Raw genomic sequence first — 27,428 nt, forward strand, 5'->3', positions numbered from 1 at the left:
CCTTATCTTATAAGTATAGCAATAACACATATAACACCAACCAACTTCTTATACTATAACCCTAGTGGCTCGGCCACTCTCATAAGGAGAAATGTCACTGTCCCGTCACCTCGTGCCCCCACACCGTGTCCATGTAACTGTAAGTATGTATATAGGCTCAGTCCTTTGGCCACTCCACTTAGTGTCCCCAAAGAGTGTTCCCTAAGGCGGGATCAGCGCCTGTTGACCGGTGTTGGTGCATCTTAGTAAATACCTTCCGGTCACTGCGGTGACCGGTAACAACTTCAAAAAGGATCCGCCGACCCAGCGCAGTCTCCCACGATGCACAGCAGCCTGATCCCAGATGACAAGCACCAACCTCTGCTCCGCACACTTTGTCCCTATCTGCTATACAGTAAGGGTGACGTAGCTATCACTACAGGGCGTCCCTGCAGCACCACAATCTACTGTGACTCAGGGAATATCCTGGGGCCTACGGGGAAGATCTAGCCTATGCAGGTGGGTCACGGATCCCCTGCACCCACACTACCTCTCCCCTTGCTCCTCCGGTGCCCTCTGACCAACGTGGCCTCTCCCCCACGCTTCCCTTTCCTGCCTCCCGCAAATCCGGTTCTCCCATTCGCTCCCGGGCGTCAGGTGACTTTGCTAAGGCTCCTGGGAGTTGTAGTTACTGTCTGAGCCTCTGGCTTATTGGCCAGCCGTTCGCGCGCTTGTACTGCGCATGCGCGACCTCTCTATGCTCTGACAGTGCTCCCACTATTGTGCAACAACATGGCGGCGCCCTATGCTGTCGGGCCGCCGTGGAACCTCCCAAACACTCCCTTTGGAGACGCGCTGCAACGAAGGGAAAGCAAACTAAAACATCCCTACATAAAGAAAAAGGATGTTGTTGAAAAAAGTTTGTTTGTATACAAACAGTACAATGAACAGGTAGCTGAGCAAATATGAGCAAAGTGCATGTTTATTGTAATGGTTGTTTATAAAGAACATTTCTAGTAGTTCCAGTTGGAGCAAAGATATAAAAACAAAACCACAACTACAATGCCTGAGTAATAAATGTAGGCCAACTACACACTGACTGAGAAAGTTCTGATTGGTCAAATGTCAATAAGGGGCGGAGCTAAAATTATAGTAGGCATGAAATGACAGTTAGTGAGGAGATTCTCACAGCAGCCATTTTGTGTAAAGACAGGTTAATTTTATACATACATGTGCAAAACATATGTTTTTTTTATTCCCTTTTCAGTGAAGCAAATAAATAACAATATGTTTAGGCATTAAATGACAGTTAGTGAGGAGATTCTCACAGCAGCCACTTAATATTGTAAAAGGTAGATTCCAACTTATCCCTTTAAGAGGTGTAACATTCATCTAATATGGATCTCATGTGATATTAAATATCCCCCAAAAATATACTCTTCAAAAGAATCACTTATTTATATTAATATTGGTCATCTCTTAAGTAATATCATCTGATAATTAATGAGTTAATTAGACAGGGGTGATAGTCTGAGGTGGGTTAAATTAGACAGGGGTGATAGTCTGAGGTGGGTTAAATTAGACAGGGTGTGTGAAGCAAGCTGCGCGGCTACAAGGAGTGTCGGGCGGATATGTGTGCGGTCCGGCCAGGCGTGTGTGCGGAGCTGAAGAGGACGGAGGTGCATTTTTTAAAGTTAAGGGAGAACGCTGTTTTTATTAGGTGAAGAAGCCTGGTCTCAGGTGTGAGTGTGTGTGTGTACACAGGGGTGACAGTGAGTGTGTGTTTATTAGGTGAAGAAGCCTGGTCTCAGGTGTGAGTGTGTGTGTACACAGGGGTGACAGTGAGTGTGTGTTTATTAGGTGAAGAAGCATGGTCTCAGGTGTGAGTGTGTGTGTACACAGGGGTGACAGTGAGTGTGTGTTTATTAGGTGAAGAAGCATGGTCTGAGGTGTGAGTGTGTGTGTACACGGGGGTGAAAGTGAGTGTGTGTGAAGCATGGTCTCAGGTGTGAGTGTGTGTGTACACAGGGGTGACAGTGAGTGTGTGTTTATTAGGTGAAGAAGCCTGGTCTCAGGTGTGAGTGTGTGTGTACACAGGGGTGACAGTGAGTGTGTGTTTATTAGGTGAAGAAGCATGGTCTGAGGTGTGAGTGTGTGTGAGTGTGTGTGTACACGGGGGTGAAAGTGAGTGTGTGTGAAGCATGGTCTCAGGTGTGAGTGTGTGTGTACACAGGGGTGACAGTGAGTGTGTGTTTATTAGGTGAAGAAGCCTGGTTTCAGGTGTGAGTGTGTGTATACACAGGGGTGACAGTGAGTGTGTGTTTATTAGGTGAAGAAGCATGGTCTCAGGTGTGAGTGTGTGTGTACACAGGGGTGACAGTGAGTGTGTGTTTATTAGGTGAAGAAGCATGGTCTGAGGTGTGAGTGTGTGTGAGTGTGTGTGTACACGGGGGTGAAAGTGAGTGTGTGTGAAGCATGGTCCAATGTCTGTGTGTGTCTATGTGTGTGTCATAGTGGAGCTTACCTCGTGGCCAATGAGTCGCGGGGGGGCGGGCAGACCCACGGACCAATCAGATTCACCACATCTATAACCCCACAAATTTCAATTTTATATATTAAAGATAGCATTTTTCTCCCAGTGGGACTCAAATTGCTTCACAGTTACAGTATAGCGCGCGGTACACAGCACAGGAATTTTTGCAGGCACAGGTCCCTGCCCCGTGGAGCTTACAATCTATGATTTTGGTGCCTGAGGCACAGGGAGATAGAGTGACTTGCCCAAGGTCACATGCTGCTGACACCGGGTATTGAACCTGAATATCACTGCTAAATTTTGATAACATACTTCTTATAGGGTGAATCTGGTGTATACTTTGATAAGAAATGTTATTGGTGTGCAGCAATGTATTACACAGAGACCAAACATTAACCCATTGAACTGAATAACATTTAGTTCCAAGAATCAACTGCAGGAGAAAAAGGGTTGATGTGATGCTCTGATTAAAATGATTTTTTTACTAAATCTGCATTTTTTTAACCAGAAATAGAAGAGTTGCCAAATAAAGTAGTTTTTGGTCAATTTATTTATAAAAATGTTTTACCAGGAAGTAATACATTGAGAGCTACCTCGTTACCTCATTTTCAAGTATGTCCTGTGCACAGATTTATAACAATATCTGGTTACATTAAAAGAACAGGGTTATACCATCAATTCACAGACATTTCGTGGACAGATAGTGTTGGAAAATTGGGTACAGGGAATAAAGGGTTGGTGAGTTTCAGATTGAAATAGAGCAGCTTTAACATCACCAAACATCAGCAAATGGCAGCAAACGGCTCACACCTTTTAGTGTGTGTGTACAGAGGTGGGCCCTTAGCGTGTGTGTACAGAGGTGGGCCCTGCAGTGTGTTTGTGTGTGTGTGTTTACAGAGGTGGGGGCTGCAGTGTGTGTTTGTATGTATAGAGAGGTGGGGGCTGCAGTGTGTGTTTGTGTGTACTGTATAGAGGTGGGCCCTGGAGTGTGTTTTTGTGTGTATAGAGGTGGGTCCTGCAGTGTGTGTTTGTGTGTATAGAGGTGGGCCCTGCAATGTGTGTTTGCGTATATAGAGGTGGGCCCTGCAGTGTGTGTTTGTGTGTACAGAGGTGGGGGATGCAGTGTTTGTGTTTGTGTGTATAGAGGTGGGAGCTGCAATGTGTTTTTGTGTGTATAGAGGTGGGGGCTGCAGTGTGTGTTTGTGTGTATAGAGGTGGGCCCTGCTGTGTGTGCTTGTGTGTATAGAGAGGTGGGGGCTGCAGTGTGTGTTTGTGTGTATAGAAGTGGGCCCTGCAGTGTGTGTTTGTGTGTATAGAGGTGGGTCCTGCAGTGTGTGTTTGTGTGTATAGAAGTGGGAGCTGCAATGGGTTTTTTTGTGTATAGAGGTGGGCCCTGCAGTGTGTGTTTGTGTGTATAGAGGTGGGGGCTTTGCTTGGGCCCTTCAACTCTTACAGCCAGGGCATTATTGGCCAGGAATGCCCATTTCAGAGGGGATGATTACTACTTCAAATTTTATTTATTTCCAATTCTTAACCCAACACAAACTCTCATCTCCCCCTCTTCCCTCCCGTTCTCGCTCTCTCTGCTCCTTCACCCCTCGGTTGTGTGTGTGTGTGTTTTCTAAAATAGTTGGAAAAAAATAAAGGTAAATCAACATATATTTTTTGAAATTATTTTTTATTATTTTCTGGACTGACCGGAGGTTTGTATGGATCAGTGGTGGTCTGTCAAAACTCGTCCTCGTGGCAGGCACGACAATGTCCGTTGTGAGTGCCCACACTGCAGAAAAAAGGGTGCACAAATATCAATTTGAAATCGGCATTTAAATGCAATACATTTACATTTCTAAACAGCAGCAGAAAAAAACCCCACAAACCACCTTTTTTAAAAGTTTAACTTCAACATAACAAATTCTATTAAGTAGAGAGTTTCACTATCAGAAATAAAACAAACCACTTTGCAGCCTGAAATCTGAAATGTACTTTATCTACTCTGCTTTAATTAAAAATAAATGAAGACATTAATTAAAATAATTAACAAATTAAAATTAAATAAATAATTAATTGACAAATTAAAATTAAATAAAAAATGTAGGCATTAATTAAAATTAAGACATTTTAAAAATGTGAATTTCCTGACCTTGTGTGTATATTACACTTTGCAAAATAGGGTCTCTTCTCACACACTTCTCACTCTCACCCCACCTCACACTCCCCAGTCACCCTTTCCTTCCCCCCTCTCTCTTACACCACCACCCCCATGTATTTTTCTCCCCTTCCCACACTCAACCTGCCTCCCCAATATACGTGCACACACAGTGACACACACACACAGTGACAAACACACACACTGTCACTGACCTTCACACAGCCCCTCTCCCTCCCCTCGTCATACCTGCCCCCTCATACCTCCCCTCCTCATACCTCCCCCCTTCATACCTCCCCCTCCTCTCCTCATACCTCCCTCAACTCTCCATATACCTCCCCTCCTCTCCTCATACCTTCCGCTCCTCATACCTCCCCCTTCATCTCCTCTTCTCATATCTCCTCCTCCCCTCATCATACCTCCCCTTCCCCTTCTCATACCTCCCCCTCCTCACATATCCCCCTCCCTTCCTCATATTTCCCCTCCACATCCTCATATCTCCTCCTCCCCTCCTCATATATCCCCTCCCCATCTCATATCTCCCCTTCCTCTCCTCATATCTCCCCCTCCTCATATCTCCTAATATCTCCCCCGCCTCTCCTCATATCTCCTCCTGCCCTGCTCTTATCTCCCCCTCCCCACCTCATATCTCCTAATATCTCCCCCATCCTCCTCATACCTCCCCTCTCGTCCTCAAACCTTCCCCTCCTCATATCTCCCCTCAGCTCCTCATATCTCCCCCTCAGCTCCTCATATCTCCCCCTCAGCTCCTAATTTCTCCTCATCTCATATCTCCCCCTCACCACCTCATAACTAACCTGCTCATATCTCCTCCCCTCCTCCTATCTCCTCTCCCCTCATATCTCCCCCTCCCCTCCTCATATCTCTCCCTCCCCTCCTCATATCTCCTAATATCTCCCTTGCCCTCCTCATATCTCCTCCTGCCCCCCTCTTTTCTCCCCCTCCCCACCTCATATCTCCTAATATCTCCCCTTCTCATACCGTCCCCTCCCCTCCTCATATCTCCCACTCCCCTCCTCATACCTTCCCCTCCTCATATCTCCTCCCCTTCTCCTATCTCCCCCTCCTCTCCTCATATCTCCTCCCCTCCCCTCCTAATATCTCCCCTCCTCATATCTCCTTGTCATCTCATTTCTCCCACTCACCGCTTCATAACTCCCCTCCTCATATCTCCTCCCCTCCTTCTAGCCCCCCCCATATCTTCCCCTCCCCTCCTCATACCTTCCCCTCCTCACATCTCCCCTTCCCCTGCTCATATCTCCTCCTGCCCTCCTCTTATCTCCCCCTCCCCGCCTCATATCTCCTAATATCTCGTCCATCCCTCCTCATACCTCCCCTTCCCCATATCTCACCCTCCCCTCCTCATACCTTCCCCTCCCTCCTCATACCTTCCCCTCCCCTGCTCATACCTTCCCTCCTCTCCTCATATCTACCCCTCCCCTTCTCATACCTTCCCCTCCCCATCTCATATCTCCCCCTCAGCTCCTAATTTCTCCTCTCCCCCTCCCCTCCTCATATCTCCTTCTCATCTCATATCTCCCCCTCACCGCCTCATTACTCCCCTCCTCCTATCTCCTCCCCTCCGCATATCTCCCACTCCTCTCATATCTCTCAATATCTCCCCCGCCACTCCTCATATCTCTTCCTGCCCTCCTCTTATCTCCTCCTCCCCACCTCATATCTCCTAATATCTCCCCCATACCTCTCCCTCCCATATCTCTCCCTCCTCTCCTCATACCTTCCCCTCCCCTCCTCATACCTTCCCCTCCTCATAGCTCCCCCTCCCCTCCTCATACCTTCCCCTCCTCATATCTCCCCTCATCTCCTCATTTCTCCCCTCTTCATATCTCCCTCCCCTCTTCTCATATCTCCCCCCCTCTTCATATCTCCTCATATCCCCCCCTCCTCTCCTCATATCTCCTCATACATTCCCCTCCCCTCCTCATATCTCCCCCTCAGCTCCTCCTTTCTCCCCTCCTCATATCTCCCCCTCAGCTCCTCATTTATCCCCTCCTCATATCTCCCACTCCCCTCCTCATATCTCTCAATATCTCCCCCACCCCTCCTCATATCTCTCAATATCTCCCCCACCCCTCCTCATATCTCCTCCTGCCCTCCTTTTATCTCCTCCTGCCTCATATCTCCTAATATCTCCTCCATCCCTCCCCATACCTCTCCCTCCCCATATCTTTCCCTCCCCTTCTACCTTCCCCTCCCCTCCACATACCTTCCCCTCCCCTCCTCATATCTCCCCCTCCCCTCCTCATACCTTCCCCTCCTCATACCTTCCCCTCATATCTCCCCCTCCCCTCCTCATATCTCCCTCTCCTCTTCTCATATCTCCCTCTCCTCTTATCTCTCTCTCCTCTCTTCATATCTCCCCCTCCTCTCCTCATATATCCCCCTCCCCTTCTCATATCTCTCCCTCCTCTACTCCTATGACAGACACACACACACACACATGCTGAGAAGCAGCTCAGTGTGCTCTGCTCACAACATCCACCCCCGGCATCCTCTGACCTCCAACCAATCCCCTGCGGCCCGGCATTTTACAAAGCCCCGCCCCCAGCATCCTCCTTCATCCAATCCCCTGCGGCTCAGCATTTTCTAGTCTAAAGTCCAACCCCCAGCAGTCATTCATTCTACCATTCAAAATACTCACCGGCTGCCTCCTCACCGCCGCCTCGTGCACCACCGCTGCCGACTCACACAGCGCCGCCGCATTTAAAAAACGGGACCAGGAATAAAAACCGGGACATTTTCAAAACGGACTGGCAACAGGGACAGGACAGAAAAAAAGGGGACTGTCCCGGCAAAACTGGGACATCTGGTCACCCTACCTTTAGCTGCCCTTCGCCTATGCCAAAGACTATCTACCTTTGAGGCGAAGCAGATGTACAATGAAAGAGTTCAGATGGAATGCAGCTGGGAATTCACAGTTCTTTATCCTCTTGGCTCATAAACATTCCAGTGGGTGTGGTTGACGTTCCACAAAGTACAAGCAGATGTTAACCCTTAGCACGCTGGTCCTGTGCAGAGGGGAGCAGCTCTTGGGGAGCCCCATCAAGTGTCCGCCTTTGGAACAACGCAGATATACACTGAAGGGATTCAGATTGAATGCAGCTACAAATTCAAAGTTCTTTGTCCTCTTGGCTCAATAACAAACGTGTTCTCTGTACCGTATCTTCAGAACACCCCTCCAAGTTGGAATGGCACCAAAAACAAGTCCATATTCCTGAGGTGTAACTGAAATAGCCTAATATAAAAATTCCAAGTAACTCAATAAATTGTTATTTTGATTTATAATAATAACTAAAGATCCAACAAAACATTTTTAGCAAACAAATGTTTTTAGAAAAGTGTTTTATTTTTGTTTTTGATATCTTTGTTGCTCCTTTAAAATATATTTATGTTGATAACAATTGTGGTTGTGACATACAGTAATAACCAAGCTAGTAACGCCTGTTTATGAAAACAAGCAAATGCATTTTTGGAACATCCCAATGGCAATGTAAAACAAATTTAGGGCCACGAATTGTATTTCTGTTTTTTTTTTTGTTGGTATAAACAAAAAATTTATACCGGTAGAGATTTTTAAGGCATTTCAAATCCAATTAATTATACAAATATTATTTGGGGCAGAAAAATCCAACACATCCAACCCCCATTACTTACCATAATTATTCGCTAAAATGTATTGTTTTAAGTAATAATGTTTATTTCTCCAAATAAAAGATTTTTTTTTTTATCAACTTCCTTTAAAATATTATTGGGCACATCTAAACAAAAAGATTTATATTCAAAACGAGACAAGTCTTCGTCTTCCTTGGTTAATAAAAGTTTCCCTTGTAAAGACAAATCCCTAAAGAGACACAAATAAAAAAAAATTATGTTACTGCTTTGTTCGGTTGTTTTTTAATTGACATCTCTGTCTGATTTGTACGCATTTTAACCACTGATATTATTACTCTTTTCACTAGAATATTACAAAATAATTTGGGACGTCTTCCCCTGAGACATTTTTACACTTTTTGCTTAATTAAAAAAAAAAAAAGAATAATTTTCGTTAATTTCTATCCTCACTGCCGAAGATGCCAGGTGTACAATGAATTAGAATTTATACCTGGATTCAATCGATACTAAAAGACTTCAAAAATAAACCCCTTAGTAACCATCGTGGTCATATACTGTAGCCATGCATCATGCATGGTGCATCCCGTCATGTCCGCCATATTACCTAAAGGATTAATAATACTAATTATGTATATATATATATATATATATATATATATATATATATCTTTATTCCTATAGCTCTTCTAGGTACATAGCACTTTACAGCAGTAATACACATGACATCATATTATAACACAATGTAAATAAGCGCTACATGCATAAAACAATAGGAAAAGGAGTCTGTTGCAGGGTACATGCAACTACACACGTGGGTTTCTTGACAAGGCGTATTTATTTAGCCTTAAAAGATATACAGCACGCAAAACAAAAATAGCTTTTCATCAGCAACAAAAGAAAATGGCTTTTCTTCAGCAAAACAAACAAAACAGTTTCTCTTTAGCAGACAGTTTATATATAAGGTAGCTACCCTTTTTCTATGCAGGGGACAGACGGTTCGCAATTCAACTACTTTGCTACTCAGACCTTGTTTCAGTAATCTTTAGCAGCTTACTCCTCTCTCCTCAACAGCCAGGCTCCATGTGTCTACAGCCTGGGTTTTAACACACCTTGATTAGGCAGCTGGGATCCAACTAATTGTCCTGAGGTTCCCAGCTGAAGTTAACCTAGTCAGTGCTGCACTGCAGACTAGACATAGGTTTTCCAGGCATATAACTGGTGGCTTTTATTTACCCTGTCACATTCCTCCCCTGTTAGTGTGTGGCTGGGGCTACGCACTGCTGAAGCCCGACCATCCACCCCTTATCTAGAAAAGAAGTCAGCATTCGCGTTCTCTTTTCCCGGCCTATGCTGAATCTCAAATGAGAAGGGTTGGAGGGCCATATACCACCTAGTCAATCTAGCATTGGAATCCTTCATGCTATTTAACCACTTCAGTGGAGCATGATCAGTCACCAAAGTAAAATGGACTCTTGCCAGGTAATGCCTCAAAGCTTCGATTGCCCACTTTACTGCGAGGCACTCTTTCTCAATCAATGAGTAGTTTTTTTCCCTTGGGAACAATTTCCTACTCAGGAAAAGGATAGGATGTTCAACTCCCTCAAACTGTTGTGACAACACTGCCCCTAGCCCTATCTCTGATGCATCTGTTTGCACTATAAAAGGGCTGTTGAAGTCTGGGCTTCTAAGGATGGGACCCTCTGATAGACACCTTTTTATGTCCTCAAAGGCTCTCTGACAATCCCTTGACCACACCACTTGTGTAGGGGCACACTTTTTTGTGAGGTCCGTTAAAGGGGCTGCCACTTCCGAATAGTTGGGGATGAACCGCCGGTAGTACCCTGCTAAACCCAGCAGAAAGCCTACCTGCGTTTTTGTTTGGGGGGTCGGAACTTCTTTCAGGGCAGCTACCTTGTCGGCTAGTGGCTTTACTTTTCTACCTCCCACTGCATACCCTAAGTATTTGGTTTCCGCTTTACCCAAGGCACATTTCTTAGGGTTGGCTGTGAGCCCTACCTCTCTTAGAGATTTGAGGACCGCTTTCAGCCTATTTAGATGGGCCCGCCAGTGTTTACTATAACTGACAATATCATCTAGGTAGGCTGCGGCATATGTCCTATGGGGCCTCAGTACCTTATCCATGAGTCTCTAAAATGTGGCTGGGGCTCCATGCAGTCCAAATGGCATTGTTACAAACTGGTATAAACCCATGGGAGTGGCAAAGGCTGTTTTGCATTTGGACTTTTCCTCTAAGGGTATTTGCCAGTATCCTTTTGTCAAGTCCAACGTGGATATATATTCCGCGTTACCAAGGGCGTCAATTAATTCGTCCACCCTTGGCATCGGATATGCGTCAAACTTGGATACCGCATTGACCTTTCGGAGGTCCACACAAAATCTTACCTTCCCATCGGGTTTAGGGACCATAATTAGTGGACTACACCACTCACTGCATGATTCCTCAATCACTCCTAAGTGTAACATTTCTTGTACCTCCTTCTCTACCAGAGCCCTACGACTTTCAGGCAACCTATAAGGACGGGAACGTACTTTTACCCCAGGTGCTGTCTCGATTGCATGGGAAATTAAGTTAGTTTGTCCTGGTAAGTCAGAAAAAACATCCTGGAATTGTGTAGTTATTGCTAACAAGTCCCCTTTTTGTTCAGAGGACAACTGTTTACCCATTGGGATTTTATCGTCACTCACGATGTTCTCCAGTGGAGGCTAAGGACCCAAGTCTGTTTCCTCCTCCACCGGGTGGATGAAAAGAGACCGCTGCATCTTCCAGGGTTTCAGCAAGTTCACATGGTAAATTTGTTTACCCTTTTTGGACCCTGGTTTAGCAATCTCGTAATCCACATCACCCGTATGGCGGAGTACTACGAATGGGCCCTGCCATTTGGCCAGGAGTTTACTCTCGCAACTGGGTAACAATAACATCACCTGGTCCCCTGGGTGAAACACTCTCATGCGAGCATTCTGATTGTAATGTCTCTCCTGACTGTCTTGGGCTGATCTAAGATTCTCCCTGGCAAAATGGCCGACCACATCTAGGCGCTTCCTAAGGTCTAGTACATATTGCAGGGTATTCTTAGAAGGGGACTGCTGTTCCTCCCAGGACTCCTTTAGGAGGTCTAGGATACCCCGGGTTGGCGGCCATAGAGCAATTCAAATGGAGAGAATCCCGTGGATGCCTGGGGAACTTCCTGCACTGCAAACAGCAGAAAAGGGAGAAGTTCATCCCAGGCTTTCTTCTCTGTATCTACAAATTTCCTCAACATCCCTTTTAGAGTTCGGTTAAATCTTTCCACCAATCCGTCAGTCTGTGGATGGTAGACCGATGTCCGAACAGACTTGACCTCTAGTAACTTTAAGACATCCTGCATCAGTTTAGCCATGAAATTTGTACCTTGGTCTGTCAACTTAACCTGGGGAAGTCCAACCCGTGAGAATAGTTCCAACAACTTTTGGCTACTTGCTTCGCCGTTGCTGTTCTCAGGGGGAACGCCTCAGGATATCTTGTCGCATAATCAACTATTACAAGGATAAACCTGTGTCCTTTCGCAGAAGGTTCTACAGGTCCTACCAAGTCTTCCCCAATCCTCTCAAAGGGAACTGACATCAAGGGTAGAGGAACCAAAGGGGCTGGTTTTTGTCCTTTTGGACTAGTTAGCTGGCACTCCGGACATGCTGCACATAGCTTAGCAATATCACTATGCATCCCCGGCCAATAGAATCGGGATGAAATACGGTCCAATGTTTTATCCCTGCCAAGGTGACCACCCCAAGGGACAGTATGGGCTAGAGTGAACACAGATTTAACAAACGCCTTGGGAACCAATATCTGTCTGGTGACCTCCCCTGTTTGTGTCTGCCTATTCACCCTATATAGGATATCCTTTGATAGCTCAAAATGGGGGAACACTATCACCCCCTGTGCATCTAAAATCTGTTCATCAATTTTCACCACCTTGTCATACTGTCTAGCAAGGACTGGGTCTTCCCTTTGCTTCTGGCGAAAGTCAGGGAGATAAAGGTCTGGTAAATCTCCAGGGCCCATATCCCCCTCCCTTTGGCCATCCCCAGCCATCACTTGTGACCTCTGACTACTAGAGTTGTCACCTTGAGACCCAGATTTCTGCAACAAGTCCTGTTTGTCCATGCGTCTTTGCTTCAGAGTCTTTTGAACCCGGTGTCTACTGGGAAAAAGGTCTGCCGAGAAGGGGAACAGTGTGCCAGGGTTCTCCTGAGCCCTAGAAGGATGCTCATCGTGAAAGACTGGGGCCATTAGGTCCGAAAAGAAAGGCCAGTCCCGAACGAGCACACCGGGGGCAGGGAGCAAAGGAGCAACTCCTACTTCGAGGTAAGCCTTCTGACCTTTTACCTGTAGCTGGATTTTGGCCGTCGGATAGCGTTTTACATTGCCGTGTATACATTCAATGCTCCATGGGGAGTCAAAAGAACACACGTTGGGTGGTAACAGTTCCTAGAGGACCAGAGTTTTCCCAGAGCCCGAATCTACAAGGGCCTGGACGTTTTTTCCCCCAATCAGGGCTGGAAGTAGCCAGGGCTTGTAATTTTCCCCAGTAAAAGCCGAGGCGACGGTTCTGCTGAATGAACAATCCATCAGTGGACAGTCCACATACCGGTGGCCTTGTTCTCCGCAGATGGAACATGGAGAGGGTTCCCTCGCAGGAGGTGGCTGTGGATAGCGCTCCGCTGGACCGGTTACTGGAGACCAGGCATCTGGTGGGTCCTGTGGGCGACGTCCTCGGAAGTTCCTCTCATTTTGCGACGAGCCGACATCCGGAAGGAGATGAGGGTCTCTGCAGGGACCAGCATTTGGACTCCGTCCTTGCTGGAACGACTGCTCCTTCCGTTGGACTTGGCAGTTCCGTGATGGGCCGTAGGTTCCCCATTGATCCGACCTCCCTCTTTGGGCGTCCGCAAGTGCCGGTGGAGTCGGGTCCAGGACACTCGCCTGCTGCTCAGCCCCAAGGAAGTTCTCCACGAGTCGGACCGCCAAAGCTAGGGTTTCAGCAGCGTGGCGTTTTACCCACGAGCGTGCGGAAGGGGTTATTATTTGTAGAAATTGTTCCAAAACCACCTGCTCAAGAATTGCCTCCTTAGTGCACTCCTCGGGTTGTATCCAGCGCATACACAAGTCCAATAATCGCTGAGCGAGGATCCGGGGTCTCATCTTAGCGGTGTACTTCATGTTCCGGAACTGCTGCCGGTAGGTCTCTGGGGTCAGACATAAGCGATCCAGTATGGCGGCTTTTACTTGTCGGTAGTCCATTGCCTGATCTGTAGGGAGGCCCTGATATGAGGCCTGGGCTTCTCCTATGAGGAGCGGGGCCAACGCAGTTGCCCAGCGATCTGCAGCCCAGCCCTGAGCTTCAGCGACTCTTTCAAATGTCAGTAAAAAAGCCTCTGGATCCTCGTTCGGAGCCATTTTCCTCAGGAGTATCGGGGGTCTGCTTGCCAGTTCTGCACTGGCAGACCCTTGGAATTGGGTCAGCAGCTTGGCAATCCGCTCATCCTGTGCTGCTTGTAGTCTTTCATCTCTCTCCGCTTGCAGCCGGGCCTGCTCCTGCATTAACTGTCCCTGCTGTCTGGTCTGCTCGCACAGAAAGTCTTTCAAAAGTTCTTCCATTCTTGTGTGTGTGTGTGTGGCCCTTTAACTGCAGGAGCCTTTTGAAAAAATCCTTCCCAATTCTTGACACAATATGTTGCAGGGTACATGCAACTACACACGTGGGTTTCTTGACAAGGCTTATTTATTTAGCCTTAAAAGATATACAGCACACAAAACAAAAATAGCTTTTCATCGGCAACAAAAGAAAATGGCTTTTTCTTCAGCAAACCAAACAAAACAGTTTCTCTTTAGCAGACAGTTTATATATAAGGTAGCTACCCTTTTTCTATGCAGGGGACAGACAGTTCACAATTCAACTACTTTGCTACTCAGACCTTGTTTCAGTAATCTTTAGCAGCTTACTCCTCTCTCCTCAACAGCCAGGCTCCATGTGTCTACAGCCTGGGTTTTAACACACCTTGATTAGGCAGCTGGGATCCAACTAATTGTCCTGAGGTTCCCAGCTGAAATTAACCTAGTCAGTGCTGCACTGCAGACTAGACATAGGTTTTCCAGGCATATAACTGGTGGCTTTTATTTACCCTGTCACAGAGTCCCTGCCCCAAAGAGCTTACAATCTAAATAGTAAATGGGAGAACTTACAGAGACAGAAGGTGGGAGGTAATCATCTGCCGAACTACCCAATATATTACATGCAATCCCTTACTAACTGCTAAGCCGGGTCGGTGCAAGGGTATTCGGCACCCTAGGCAAATGTTCAGAACCGCCCCAAACTTTCCGATTCTTCTTTTGTTATTATAGCCCCATTATTACTCAACCTCTCCCCATCCTCTCTTGTCTCACCCCCCCCACCTCCTCTATCATCTCACCCCCCATCTCTCACACCCCCTCAGCTCCTTCTCTCTCTCACCCCTCCCACTCCTCATCCTCTCACCCCGCTTCCTACTCCTCCTCCTATATTATCCCATCCCACTCCTCCTCCTCTCTCACACCCCCTCTCCCATTCCTCCTCTCTTACCCCCTCCCACTCCTCTTCTTCTCTCACAACATCCCATTCTTCCTGTCTCTCACACCCTCCTATTCCTCCTCTCTTACACCCTCCAAATCCTCAATCACCCCCACTCCTTTCTTAATTACCCCCTCCTCTTCTCTCACCCTCCTCCTCCTCTCATCCCCTCCTCTTCCTCTCACCCCCCCAACTCCTCTCACCCACCCCCTCTTTTTCCTCTCCCTCTCTCACCCCCACTCCCCTTCCTATCTTGCCCACCCTCTTCTTCCTCCCTCACCCTTCTCTTTCTCCCTCACCCCCTTCTCTTCCTCCCTCACCCCCTTCTCTTCCTCCCTCATCCCCTCTCCTCTCCCTCCCTCATCCCCCCTCTTCCTCCCTCACCCCCCTCCCCCTCGCTCACCCCCCCTCCTCCCTTGCTCACCCCCTCCTTATCCTCTTCCTGTCCCCCCTCCTTCTCATCTTCCCCTCTCACACCCCTCCTTCTCTTCCTCTCACCCCCTCCTTCTCATCTTCCTCTCACCCCCTCCTTCTCCTCTTCCTTTCTCACCCCTCCTTCTCTTCTGCCTCTCACCCCCTCCTCTACCTCTCTTCCCCCCTGCTCTATCACCCCCTTCTCTTAACTACCTGGTTTTGGTGGTCTGAAGTGGAGATGTCAAGAGCATTACAGCAGAGGAGGAAGATGGCGGGCGGTGGTGGGAGAAGAGGACAGAGAATTGCAGGAGCAGAACAGGGCAGCAGAGAAGGCGCATGTTAGGCAGTACTTGAAGAAGATGACTGAGGACCACAGGAGCAGAGCAGGATGGCCGGGACGGATCTGGGGCGCGTGCCTCCTCTGCCTCACTGCTCCTCTCCCACTATTCTCAGTCCCTTTCTCCTGCTTGATGTCCTCCTCCTCATCTCCTGCTGCCGCCTGCCAGTCTCCTCCTCTCCTGCCACCAACTGTCCTCCTCCTCTGCTTCCGCCGTCCTATACTTACCGCATTTTTTGCCACCCCCCCAAAATATGCTGCCCTAGGCGACCGCCTAAGTTGCCAAGTGGTTGCACCAGCCCTGCAGCTAAAGCATACAATGGGTTAACCTTTCTCACCTCCCACAGGGGGACCTAACCTTTCTATCTGGGGCACATGCCCCATCATCCACTCCCACTATCTCAACCCCTATATACCTAACTACCCTCCATCTAATAATGAGTACGACTTAACAAATTATGGCTAATAGGTCTGTAGGCCATTGTAATATATAGATAAGAGGAAAAAAATAAACACGCACACACACACACTTTGCTACTTGATGTCCCAAAGAGGGGAAAAAATTGAAAACAAATGTGCCGCAGAACAAAACCTGAATCCGTTGCTTGATGCATAATACCTTTATTTATCAAATGTTTTACCAGGAAGTAATACATTGAGAGTTACCTCTCGTTTTCAAGTATGACCACTATGGTTACTTAGTAGTCAATAATACTGTGATTTTATAGGTGTATTAATATTTTTTAAACTAGTGCCAGGCTGTTGAATTGAGTTTTCTATACTGTGAATGCACCCTATGGCAGCCAAGGAAAAAAAGTGTGGCCCAATGGGTGTGATTGCGTATCACAGCTCTCCAGGGTTTATTGAATAGCATGTCAATTAGGTTTTTTTTTAGAGGTGAAAAAATGTCAGCCTTTTTGGAGTTAATTTAAAGTGTTGACACATTTTGTTTATCAGGATCCTCCAATCAAATCCCTATATGCTAATGGTCAGTGGGCTACAAATCACCAAAAAATCTACTCGCCACCTAGTACCACACGTGTGCTGCTTGGGCCAATAGGAGCTCACCACGAAGTTAAATCCACTCGCCCGGGGCGTGCAAATGTATATGTTTGTCGAACACTGCTAATGGTATATATCTGTGTGTCTGTAACACAAATTCACCACTTGCATGAACTTGTGTGAAAGTTTTGCACGTCTAGTTGAAATATCTATGTGGTTTACATCATGTTATCAAAATGTCCCATTGGATCAGCACTCGCAAAATATGTCAAATAAGATAATGATACTCACATGTTCCTTTTGGTCTCACCAAGTTTCTCCTTTAATGTATCAAAAATAAGCAGTAATACTAACATATATAAGAACACACAAGGAAAGGTAAGTCAGCAGACTAGTAAATGTGCAAATTAGAGAAACGTTTTAAGGCCTCCTCGCCCCTTTCTCAGGCTGTCTGTCTGCTGACATACCTTTCCTTGTGTGTTCTTATATGTTTGTATTGCTGATGATTTTTGATACATTAAAGAAGAAACTTGGTGAGACCAAAAGTGACACCTGAGTATCATTATCTTCTTTGATTTCTTTTTTGAGTGCTGATCCAATATGGTATTTTGTAGTTGTGTGCATCAGCAGTATGGTTGCAGGATCTTAACACCTATTTAAGACACATTTGTCCACTGCTAGAGTAGACGGGGAGAGTGTAAGCTTGTTCTATATTTTTAACATCATAATACTTACTACTGTAAATTCTAGAACTACTGTAGCATGAAATAGCAGCCTCATAGTATAATGCTGTTACAAGTGTAACGGCTGGACCCCCCTTGTCTGACCCACCCAATCTCACATTGGCCCGTGTGGTCTACCCGGTCCCCATTACAAGGTCGTGTGTGGTGGTGCACCTGCAAGTAACAGGACTCCTGAGTCTCCCGCTTGGTGTTATAGAGGATGGCAGCAGGACAGGTATCTGAGGTAGTGGTTACGAGTCCAACTTACTTCATGTGCAGCGCCTCCACCTCATCAGGATCTATGCTTCCGCAGGGAGATGGTCCTGGTGAGGAACTCCTTCTCGGTGGTGACTGCCACTGTTGAGTAATCTCACACTCACACAGTGGGGGTTTCTTTGAACATGGCATCTTTATTGTGGATTGGGATGTAGCAGACTGCCCCATGCAGCTGCCGGCTCTAGCCACACATCTCGTCGTGCTGTCCCTTTGCCAGGTACGCCCTCCCGTATTGAAGTGGGATTCCCTTTCTCCTAGGGAGATCACCACTGCGCCAGGTCCCTGGACACAGTGTGGCTTAGACAGACTCTATTGGTCATTCTGCTACCGCTAGTTACAGCACTAGGGTCACAAAAGTATTCCTCCAATCCCTTATGCAGGAGCATACATTTTACAAGCTGCTTCACACAACTGCTGGCTAACACAACACTAACTGACAGTGCTGTGCCCTTTATACCTCAGGGGGCAGGCACATCTCTGATGTCACTATCCAGGGACTCAGAGCATACAGCCACTCCCTTCCTTACACAGGGCACCACACCAGGGTGTGAGGGAAAACCTCCATAACTACTGTTGGCAGGCCTGTACTTACCAGGACTTACTGCCAACAGAGAAGATGTACGCAGTCATTATTATGCATGGCTACACAAGCTAATGCCCAATCTCTTTTATTTTTCTTAGTGAGCTTTTAAAGAGTTCTTTGAAGACCAGCCTCTTGAAGCTGGAGTGCCCTTTTACATGGTGGTCACCGACAAAGGATTGTGATATTAATGACATGGAAGAGCGGCTTAACGATCAAGTTGAATTTTTAATCACTACACGCAGATACATGATCTACAATTCGTTGGCCTATATAAAACATCTGAAAGGCGAAAATGAGGAAGCCATTGCCCAGCTAGGAATAGCTGAAGAGCATATTCCAAAAACGCAATCTGATGAAAGAGACATTAAATGCGTTGTGACCTATGGTAACTACGCATGGCTGTACTATCATACAAACGAATTAGAAAAGGCTCAGGACTATATTAACAAGGTGGCAACAATTCACAAGAAGTTTGAAACCGCTCTCAGTAGCAATGTCCTGCTTGCTGAGATATACGGTGAACATGGTTGGTGTGTGTTAACATTTTGTAGAGAACACTATGAAAAAGCCAAAGAATGTTTTCAGAAGGCTCTTGAAATTGACCCAGAAAATCCTGAGTGGAACACGGGCTATGCAACTGCAGTGTATCGCTTGGAAGGTGTCAAGGAAACCAAGTGCCCGACTAATGAACTTCTATCACTGGAACTGTTGAAACGTGCCGTACAGCTAAATCCGAAAGATACAGTGGTCAGGGCTCTTCTTGGTTTGAAACATCAGGATTTAAACCATGCTAAAGAGGCCAAAAAGTGCATTGAGGAAGCACGGAGACAAACACCAGATTATCCATATCTACTTCGCTATGTTGCAAAATTTTACAGGAGAGAAGGAATGACGAAGGAGGCTCTTGATGTTCTGCATAAAGCAATACAACTGACTCCCAGCTCTGGATTTCTTCACCACCAGGCAGGTCATTGTTACAGACAAAATATGATACAACTGAAAAGAGATGCAAAGGCTGCAAAGTTCAATTTTCAACCCACTGGTACCTACACACAACAAATAAGGGAAATGATTCGTTATGCCACATTTTACTTTGAAAAGGCTCTGGAGTTGAAAACATCTTTTGTATGCGCACACATTGATCTAGCAAACATGTATACTGACGGAAATCAATACCAAAAAGCAGAAGAAACATTTAAAAAAGTGCTAAGCATGGAAAATCTCACATGTGAAGAGAAGCAACGAATCCACAACAGTTATGGAGTTTATGAAGAATATCACAGGAAATCCGAATCTGAAGCCATAAGACATCACAAAGAGGTGCTCATGATAAGCATTCGAACCAAAACAAAACAAAGATCTGAAAAGAATTTGAACAAGTTGGCTGAAAGAATAATAAAAAGAAACCCGTCAGATGCCACTGGGTTTGCCCTGCTTGGGTTTGTCCATCAGCAGAATGGAGAGAATATGCAAGCAATTGACTGCTATGAAAAAGCCCATAAACGTGATCCTTATAATGAAGAGTACTTGAGTGCTCTTTGTGACATGAGATTGAAAATATGAATTACAGGCTTTGCAACGTGTAAATGAAGAATATGCAAACACTTACATGCATTTCTATATACTTAGTATACAGTGTTATTATATTGTCACACACCGTAATACATACTGCTGTCAAATATATCAGTGGTGGAAGTACCTGAAAAGCATAGTGTTGTATAGTGAAGACTGAGATTAACATTGTGTACCACTTATAGATCACAGCACAGCTAACATGCTAAGCACAATGAGAATACACATTTGTTATGGCCACAAAGTTCAAAACAGCAAAAATCTTAATAATCAGCAAATATAGGATCAGGTAATTTAGTGCAGAACAATACAATACAAATACCTGAATTAAGCCACTGAGAGAATTGACAGTTCTTACAGAAAGAAAAACATAATAAAAAGGCCAGGACTCACTACGCGCGGACGCGGGATATCGCACTGTGATCCTGTGATTGCCATTGATAAGAAAGGAAGTTAACGCCTGATCGCCGTGTGATACGCCAAAAGGGCACGTAGTGAGTCTCCCCCACAGTTAAAACCCAAACACCCCAAGTGAAAAAAAGTTACTATGCAGCGGTGGTATATTACTTACCCTATAGAATTATAATAATCCCTATATCAATGATAAATACAGTAGTTATTCCAGTCCCATTGCAAAGTTGCAATCTGCGTGCCGATGTATTTGAATGTATATATGGCTGTATGCTCCAGTTGTGGAGGCTTCTTCAATTGCTTAAAACTGAAGATAAGGGAGATCCAACGCACGACAGATTTGCTAAATAGAAATTGATTGTGTCAAACAACGTTTCGGCAGTTAGGTCTTTCTCAAGTGACAGGCTTGAGAAAGATCTAATGGTCGAAACGTGTGGCACAATAAATTTCTATTTAGCAAATCCGTTGTGCGTTGGATCTCCCTTATCTTCAGTTCAGATCAGGATCACCAGGACAGGTACCCCTTGACCCAGCAGCACCGCTAATATTGAATGCATTGTTTTGTTTGTGGTGTGCAGCATACAAATTTCTTCTTCAATTGCTTGGCACCAAATGGAAAGTGTAAAACGTTGAGAAAATAATTGCGTAATAAAAAGTTTTCATTATGATTGTAATATGGTTCCTGGATATTGTAATACCTGCTTAAGTGTATTTCTTCCAAAAACAAAGTCCAGAATTAAAACAGCAAACATTAATTTGCATGATGTTTATATTTGATTGAGAACCATACTAAATTGTATAACTTTAGTATAGCACACACTAAAATCGTCTACAAAATGTAACATTCTTCATATACAGTTTTCATGTTATGCAATGTAGACTTCAAAATGAAATTGACATATCAATTAATGCTTCGTAACAAACGTTTGATGTTAATAAAATGTGTTTGTGTGCTATTTAGTAGTTTGGGTTAATTTGAGAATTCTCATCATGCCTCAGTTTTGCACTCTTCGGGTTCATGGTTCGTTGCCAAAGGGGTTTTCTAGGATACGGTTGAAGGAAAGTGGACTTTGCTGGGGAAGGGGACAATAAGATACTTTGTCAGGGCAGCAGCTATGATGCACAGTACCATTCCCACTGTCCTGTGGGTATTTCTTGGTGGATGGTTCTTAAGCCGGGTACTTGGGCCAATGACTCTTGAGCTCCTACTCCTATTTCTCAAATCACTGCCACAGCCTCATTCCTCCTCTCCCTCAGCTGAGCTCCTCCCACAGCGCCATCTTCCTCCAATCAAAACCCCTATCATCCGGACCCTCCTCGCGCTGCACTCTGCTGGGCACATTTGCTCATACAATGCTAAACTACTTAACTGCTCAGGGAATGGCTCTACAGGAAAATCTCACGAGATGAGTGTGTGCTTAAATCCTGTATGGTTAGCTGCCTGGCAGTGAGAGTATTAATGTGTGGATGCGTGCCTGGCAGTGAGAATATGAATGTGTGCCTGGCAGTGAGAGTATTAATGTGTGGATATGTGGCTGGTAGTGAGAGTATTAATGCGTGGATGCGTGGCTGGCAATGAGAGTATTAATGTGTGGATGTGTGGCTGGTAGTGAGAGTATTAATGCGTGAATGCGTGCCTGGCAGTGAGAGTATTAATGCGTGAATGCGTGCCTGGCAGTGAGAGTATTAATGTGTGGATGTGTGCCTGGCAGTGAGAGTATGAATGTGTGCCTGGCAGTGAGAGTATTAATGTGTGGATGTGTTCCTGGCAGTGAGAGTATCAATGTGTGGATGCGTGCCTTGAAGTGAGGGAGATATTGTACTGATGGGTATAAGTGATTTGTCCAGATACCTAAGATGCTGCCGACTGGAAGTGACCTCTCACCCTCACTGAAGCTACAGTGGCCATCTTGCTTCCTGGCAATTCCTGCTCCTCTCTTCTTGACAGGAAATAAGCCTCTCTCTGGCCCTCGGTGCTAGCAGCTGTTTTTGACCTTTAAATAGCAGGCAGTTGCTCCCTGTCAGTGCTCATGAAGAAGTACTTGTTACCTTGTCCTGTCTGAGCGCTGCCTTGCCTTTGTTTTGCCTGCTGCCTGTCTTGACCTTGGAACTGATCGTGACTACTCTTTGCCTGCTGCCTGACTCGACCTCGGAACCGGACCTGACTAACCTTTGCCTGCCTCGACCACGGAATTGAACTTCACTACCCCTGCCTCTCAGGCCTCAGATCTCAGGCCAAGGTTGGTGTACTACTCCCTACCTCTGCTATGCGGGTTCGTATCCTGTTTTGCAGTCAGAAACCTTACAATGGGTGCATGGAAATGTTAGAGTATGGATGGTCACCTGGCAGTAGGGCTGTTACTATATATAGATGGGTATCTGGCAGTCGGAGCATTAATGTCTGGATTTCTCCCTAGGTTTCCAGGCCTTGTTTTGGCAATACTTAACTAACATTCCATTTTTGTAATGTATGGATGGGTATCTAGGAGTCAGACCGTAGGTGTTCTCTGGCAGTGTAAGGACTCTGCTTGATCCGTGCCGGGTTTTCACTTCGGTCCCGGTTTTCTGTCTCTCCTGCCCCTTCTGCTCTCTGTGGCCATTTTGGGTACTGATAGCCTGCTTTATAAGGCTGCAGTTACCACAGGGAGTCGCTGCGGGTCCGCCTCCTGATTTGAGACGAGCACATTATGCTCGGCCAAATATGGACTCTGCTGAGGTAGAATGAGCCATAGCTCTCCAAGGGGAACTACTCGGAAGCATGAGACACGCCTCGCCCTGCAAAACCAACAGCTGGCACTTATTTCAAGCTGACTTCAGGACATTTTTACCCGACAAGAGACACTTCAGGTGGGTTCTACCCCTGCACTGCCCTTACCGGAAGCTTCCCCGGCGCAAGTCCCATCACCCCCTACACCCTGGGAACCACAGATCCCGACACCTCTGTGTTATGGAGGGACCATATTGCTTGTAGAGGGTTTCTGAACCAATGCTCGATTCAGTTCGAACTCTAGCCCTCCATGTACAGCATTCACTGATCCAGGGTAGCATATGTAATTTCCCTACTAACAGATGAGGCCTTGGCCTGGGCTTCCCCTCTGTGGGAGAGAGAATCCCCACCGATCAACGACTCTGTTGCCTTTCTCCAGGTATTTAAAAGAGAATTTGACGCCCCCGGTCACGTCTCCTCTGCTTCAGCTGCACTCCTTCGAATCTAACAAGGAATCTGTACCGCAGGCCAGTATGCCATTGAGTTTCGAACCCTTGCTGCGGAGACGGGCTGGAATAATGAACTCTGGTGGCAGCATTTTGGCAGGGGCTTTCTGAGCATTTAAAGGACGAACTGACTTGCCGGGATCTTCCCAAAGATCTGGAGGAACTGATTACCCTCTGTATCAGAATGGACCTCCGGATACGAGAACGGCAGACCGAGCGAGCTCAGTCTCCAAAAACTCCAACAATTAGGCTTGCCCCCCACTTTCAGTCCACTCTTTCTACACCTCTCCCTGTGGAGGAACTGATGCAAGTCCCGTTTTAAAAGAATTACCCACCGGCCTGTAGTATTGATATTTTGGTATGTCCCCGATCTGCAAGTCCTGTTTTAAAAGAATTACCCACTGGCCTGTAGTATTGATATTTTGGTATGTCCCTGATCTGCAAGTCCTGTTTTAAAAGAATTACCCACTGGCCTGTAGTATTGATATTTTGGTATGTTTGAATATCAAAGGTGTTTTTTTTTTGTTTTGTTTTGTTTTCTTTTAACTGTGTGCTGCTAATTGACCAACTGGAACAAGCTGATTTATTGGGGAGGGGGGAGAGTCACGTGACTGCTTTAGATGTTTAAAACCAATACCCCAATGGAACAGAAACTGTGGCGCTTCCCAAATTGAATCAATAAAAACGTACAAATGCCGTATGTGAAATAGAATAAAATAAATATGTAATAATACTGGCCCTGGTGTCACGGGAGACTCCTGTGGCGGGTAGGATCTCGGTGGCCGGAACAGCACGAGCGTAGTAGGGGTCACAAGCAGGGGTCCGAGGCAGGCGGCAGGTAGCGAAGTCAGGTACAAGCAGAGGTCCAAGGCAGGCGGCAGGTAGCGAAGTCAGGAAACAAGCAGAGGTCCGAGGCAGGCGGCAGGTAGCGAAGTCAGGTAACAAGCAGAGGTCGGCAATGAGGAGACTAGAACAGGACAGGGGAGCAAGGACAGGTCTGGGGGCAGGGACTGAGAACAGGAACAAACAGGGACAAGCCAGATTACCAGCAAGGGCTTTTACTGTGAACAGACTTCTATAATAAAGGTACAAGTACAGAAACAGATCAGGAATCAGAAGCATGTGCATTAGGAGTCTGACTTCAAGCAAAGGCAAAAGCAACAGACAGGAAGCAAGCTATAAAGGACAGAGACAGGAGCAACAAGAAGACAGACAGACAGACAGAGGATCCCAGAGCCAACAGAAGGCAGCAGCACACCCAATGGACAAGGAAGCTATGGCTAGGCAGGAGGTCTAGGCGATCCTGACATTACTCCCCCCTCTCGAGCGTTCTCCGGACGATCCTCCAGGCTCTTACCGGAGGCCTTGATGAAAAGTGGACTCAAGGTGACCCACCTCTGGTGGTTTGTCAGCGGGCAGAGAGTACTCCACAGGTACAGACTGAAAAAGTCCATCAGAAAGCCGACAGAGGAATTCAATTCTCTCTCGGAACAGTTGAATGTCAGGATGCATCAACCAAACGCCAGAGAATCTGTGAGCAGTAAGCTTGACTTTGCAGAGTAGGTCACAGGCTCAGCAGAGGATGCATCAGATATTCGTAGATAAACGGAAGAACGTGCGCTTGTCTTCACAGCAGGAGCAGAGGAGCCAGTAGATCCTCCTGACAACCCTCCAGGTTTAGCAAGGTGTCCCTGATGGAAGGCCGACTCACGATGGCCTTCGGATAACACTCCATGTTTTGCAGGAACATAGGGATCAGCAACAACTCCGGACAACCCTCCAGGCTCTTCAGGGAAATCTTGATGGAAGGCCAACTTAATGTGTACGTCAAGTGCTGATGGGAAAACTGTGAGAGGTGCATTTATCCTCATCGCAAGAGCGTTGGCATCAGCATCAAGAATTTTAGGCATAGCAAGGAACTTCACCAGGGATCCGTCTAACATCATAGCAGGGGCATCGGGAACAGATACATCAGGCTCTTCACATGCGGCAGAGGGGACATATTCACTTTCCGTGGACCAATATATCTCTTTTAGTTTTGGAATCTGGAACTTCCCAATGGATACGTTCAACTCCATTGCAGAGGCATGGACATCAGGAATGTGAGCAACAAGGATGGGTGCAGACTTTTCACATGGGTAAGTGGGAACATAGAGTTTGCTCTCCATGGTCTCCTCTTGCGACTGCCGTTTCGTGGCATCACCCAATGAAAAACAAGCTATTCGAGTTTTCAGCTCTTCCTCCAGCGAGGCTCTGGTTATGCTCAGTGTGGCCTTCAGCTCCTCATGCTGTTCTTTGGGGACACTCAAATAATCTTGCAGCATCTTTATTTTGTAGGCAGTCTGGAAACTTTCTTCCTGCAGAACTCACTGCTTTTCTTCAGCATTCACCCATTTCTCCTTGGTGTCCTGCAGATGTGTACGCAGTTCTCGCAGCTGACTCTGCAGCATATTTTCTGCTTGTGTGCGCCGCTCCAGGGAGACATGTTCTTCTTGCAGCATTCTCTCTGCATTCTGCAGTGCTGTCTGCACATCTAACTTTTCCTGGGCCAACTGTTTCTTCTCCTCTCCTAATTTATGGAATTTCTTATCTCCTTCACTGACTTGGACATAGAGATTCTTGCACTCTTGGGTTACAGTTTCAAAACTGATATTTAACCCTTTGAAGATTTCTCTCAATGAACATAGTTCTGTGTTGAAGTGGCAACTCTTCTCCTTAGAGGCTTCCAGCTCTGTAGTAAGCCTGTGAACCTCTTTCTGAGATGCTTCCAGTGCTGCGTCAACTTGAGCCATGAAAGTCTGGTACTGGGTAGAATCAGCGTAGGCCTTCTCCAGCTTACTTGACAAGATCAACCTGTCATTTTCCAACTGATATTTTTCTTTTTCCCAGTCACCCTCTGCTTTTTCCAGCGCTAATTGCATCCTTGACTTTTCTTCTATCAATAGTCTCTTCTCCTCTTCTGATTCATGGAGTCTTTTATCTCCTTCACTGGCTTGGACAGAGAAGTTCTTACTCATTTGGTTTATAATTTCAAACCTACTATTTAACTCTTCGGAGGTGTCTCTCATAGAACGTATCTCTGTTTTAAAGTAGCATCTCTCCTCCCGAACGACTTCCATCTCTTTTTTGAAGTAGCAAACCTCCTCCTGGGAGACTTTAAGCTCTGTATTAAGCCTGTCAATTTCCTTCATAGAGATTTCCAGGAATTCGTTACTTTTAGAAGCGAGGCGCCGATTCTCAGCAGCATCAGTATATGCCTTCTCCAGCTCAGCTGAAATGCCATCCAGGTCACTCTCCAACTGCTCTTTTTCTTTCTCCTGGAGAACACACTTAGCAATTGCTGAGGATAGACAGTTTTGTAGTGCAGAATTAGCTTCTTGCTCCTTATCTAAACATCCATAAAGACAATCAATCGCTTTCTGTGCAGCTTGAAGCGTCTGAGTAGGGGCATCTTTCTTCTTTTCCACTATTCTTGGGATACGTCTGTGAGTTGCCTTAAGCTGCAGCATATCTCTTTCATCAAATGCACACTCTGAGGTTAAATTTTCATTCTTAATTCCTTCTGCAACTTCCACAGTAATGCCTCTCTTCTTTTTCTTCTTCTTCCTTGCTTTGAGAAGTTCTGAAGAATCAGTGGTATTGTGTTCACATTTACTGCTCAAGACTGTTTGAGTGGAAGCCATAATTTCAGACATGGGGAAACCACACTTCCCAAGAAACCAGTAAAGAGGAAATGTGTTTTTAAAACAGAAGCATTAGAATGAACAACAGGAATATTAGACACAGAGAGACACAAGATAGGAGAGCTGACCTTTTGAGACTTTAGCATCAGTCACAGAGATTTATAAATGCAAGGAAAAAACATACACTACCGACACACTTTATTAAAGTGTGGCCGGTTCCGCAAGCCGGGAGATTTCCCGGCTTGCTAGTGGCCGCCCCTCGGTGTGCGCGCGGTCACGCGTCATCGGGAGCCTGCGC

General features: G+C 46.2%; 1 protein-coding gene across 3 annotated transcripts in view; it reads left to right on the forward strand.

Annotated features, from left to right (window-relative positions):
* Positions 1-21,181, forward strand: part of LOC142502069 (interferon-induced protein with tetratricopeptide repeats 5-like) — a 38,456-nt gene extending 17,275 nt beyond the window's left edge. For all 3 annotated transcript variants that reach the window (XM_075612875.1, XM_075612877.1, XM_075612876.1), the window contains one exon: positions 18,350-21,181. In XM_075612875.1, coding sequence (XP_075468990.1) covers positions 18,350-19,814 — 1,465 coding nt within the window. In that variant the 3' untranslated portion in view covers positions 19,815-21,181. The remainder of the gene's footprint in view (positions 1-18,349) is intronic.
* Positions 21,182-27,428: the final 6,247 nt, after the last annotated feature.

This window comes from Ascaphus truei, chromosome 8 (assembly GCF_040206685.1).
Source record: "Ascaphus truei isolate aAscTru1 chromosome 8, aAscTru1.hap1, whole genome shotgun sequence".
In the NCBI taxonomy this organism is placed as follows: Eukaryota; Metazoa; Chordata; class Amphibia; order Anura; family Ascaphidae; genus Ascaphus; species Ascaphus truei.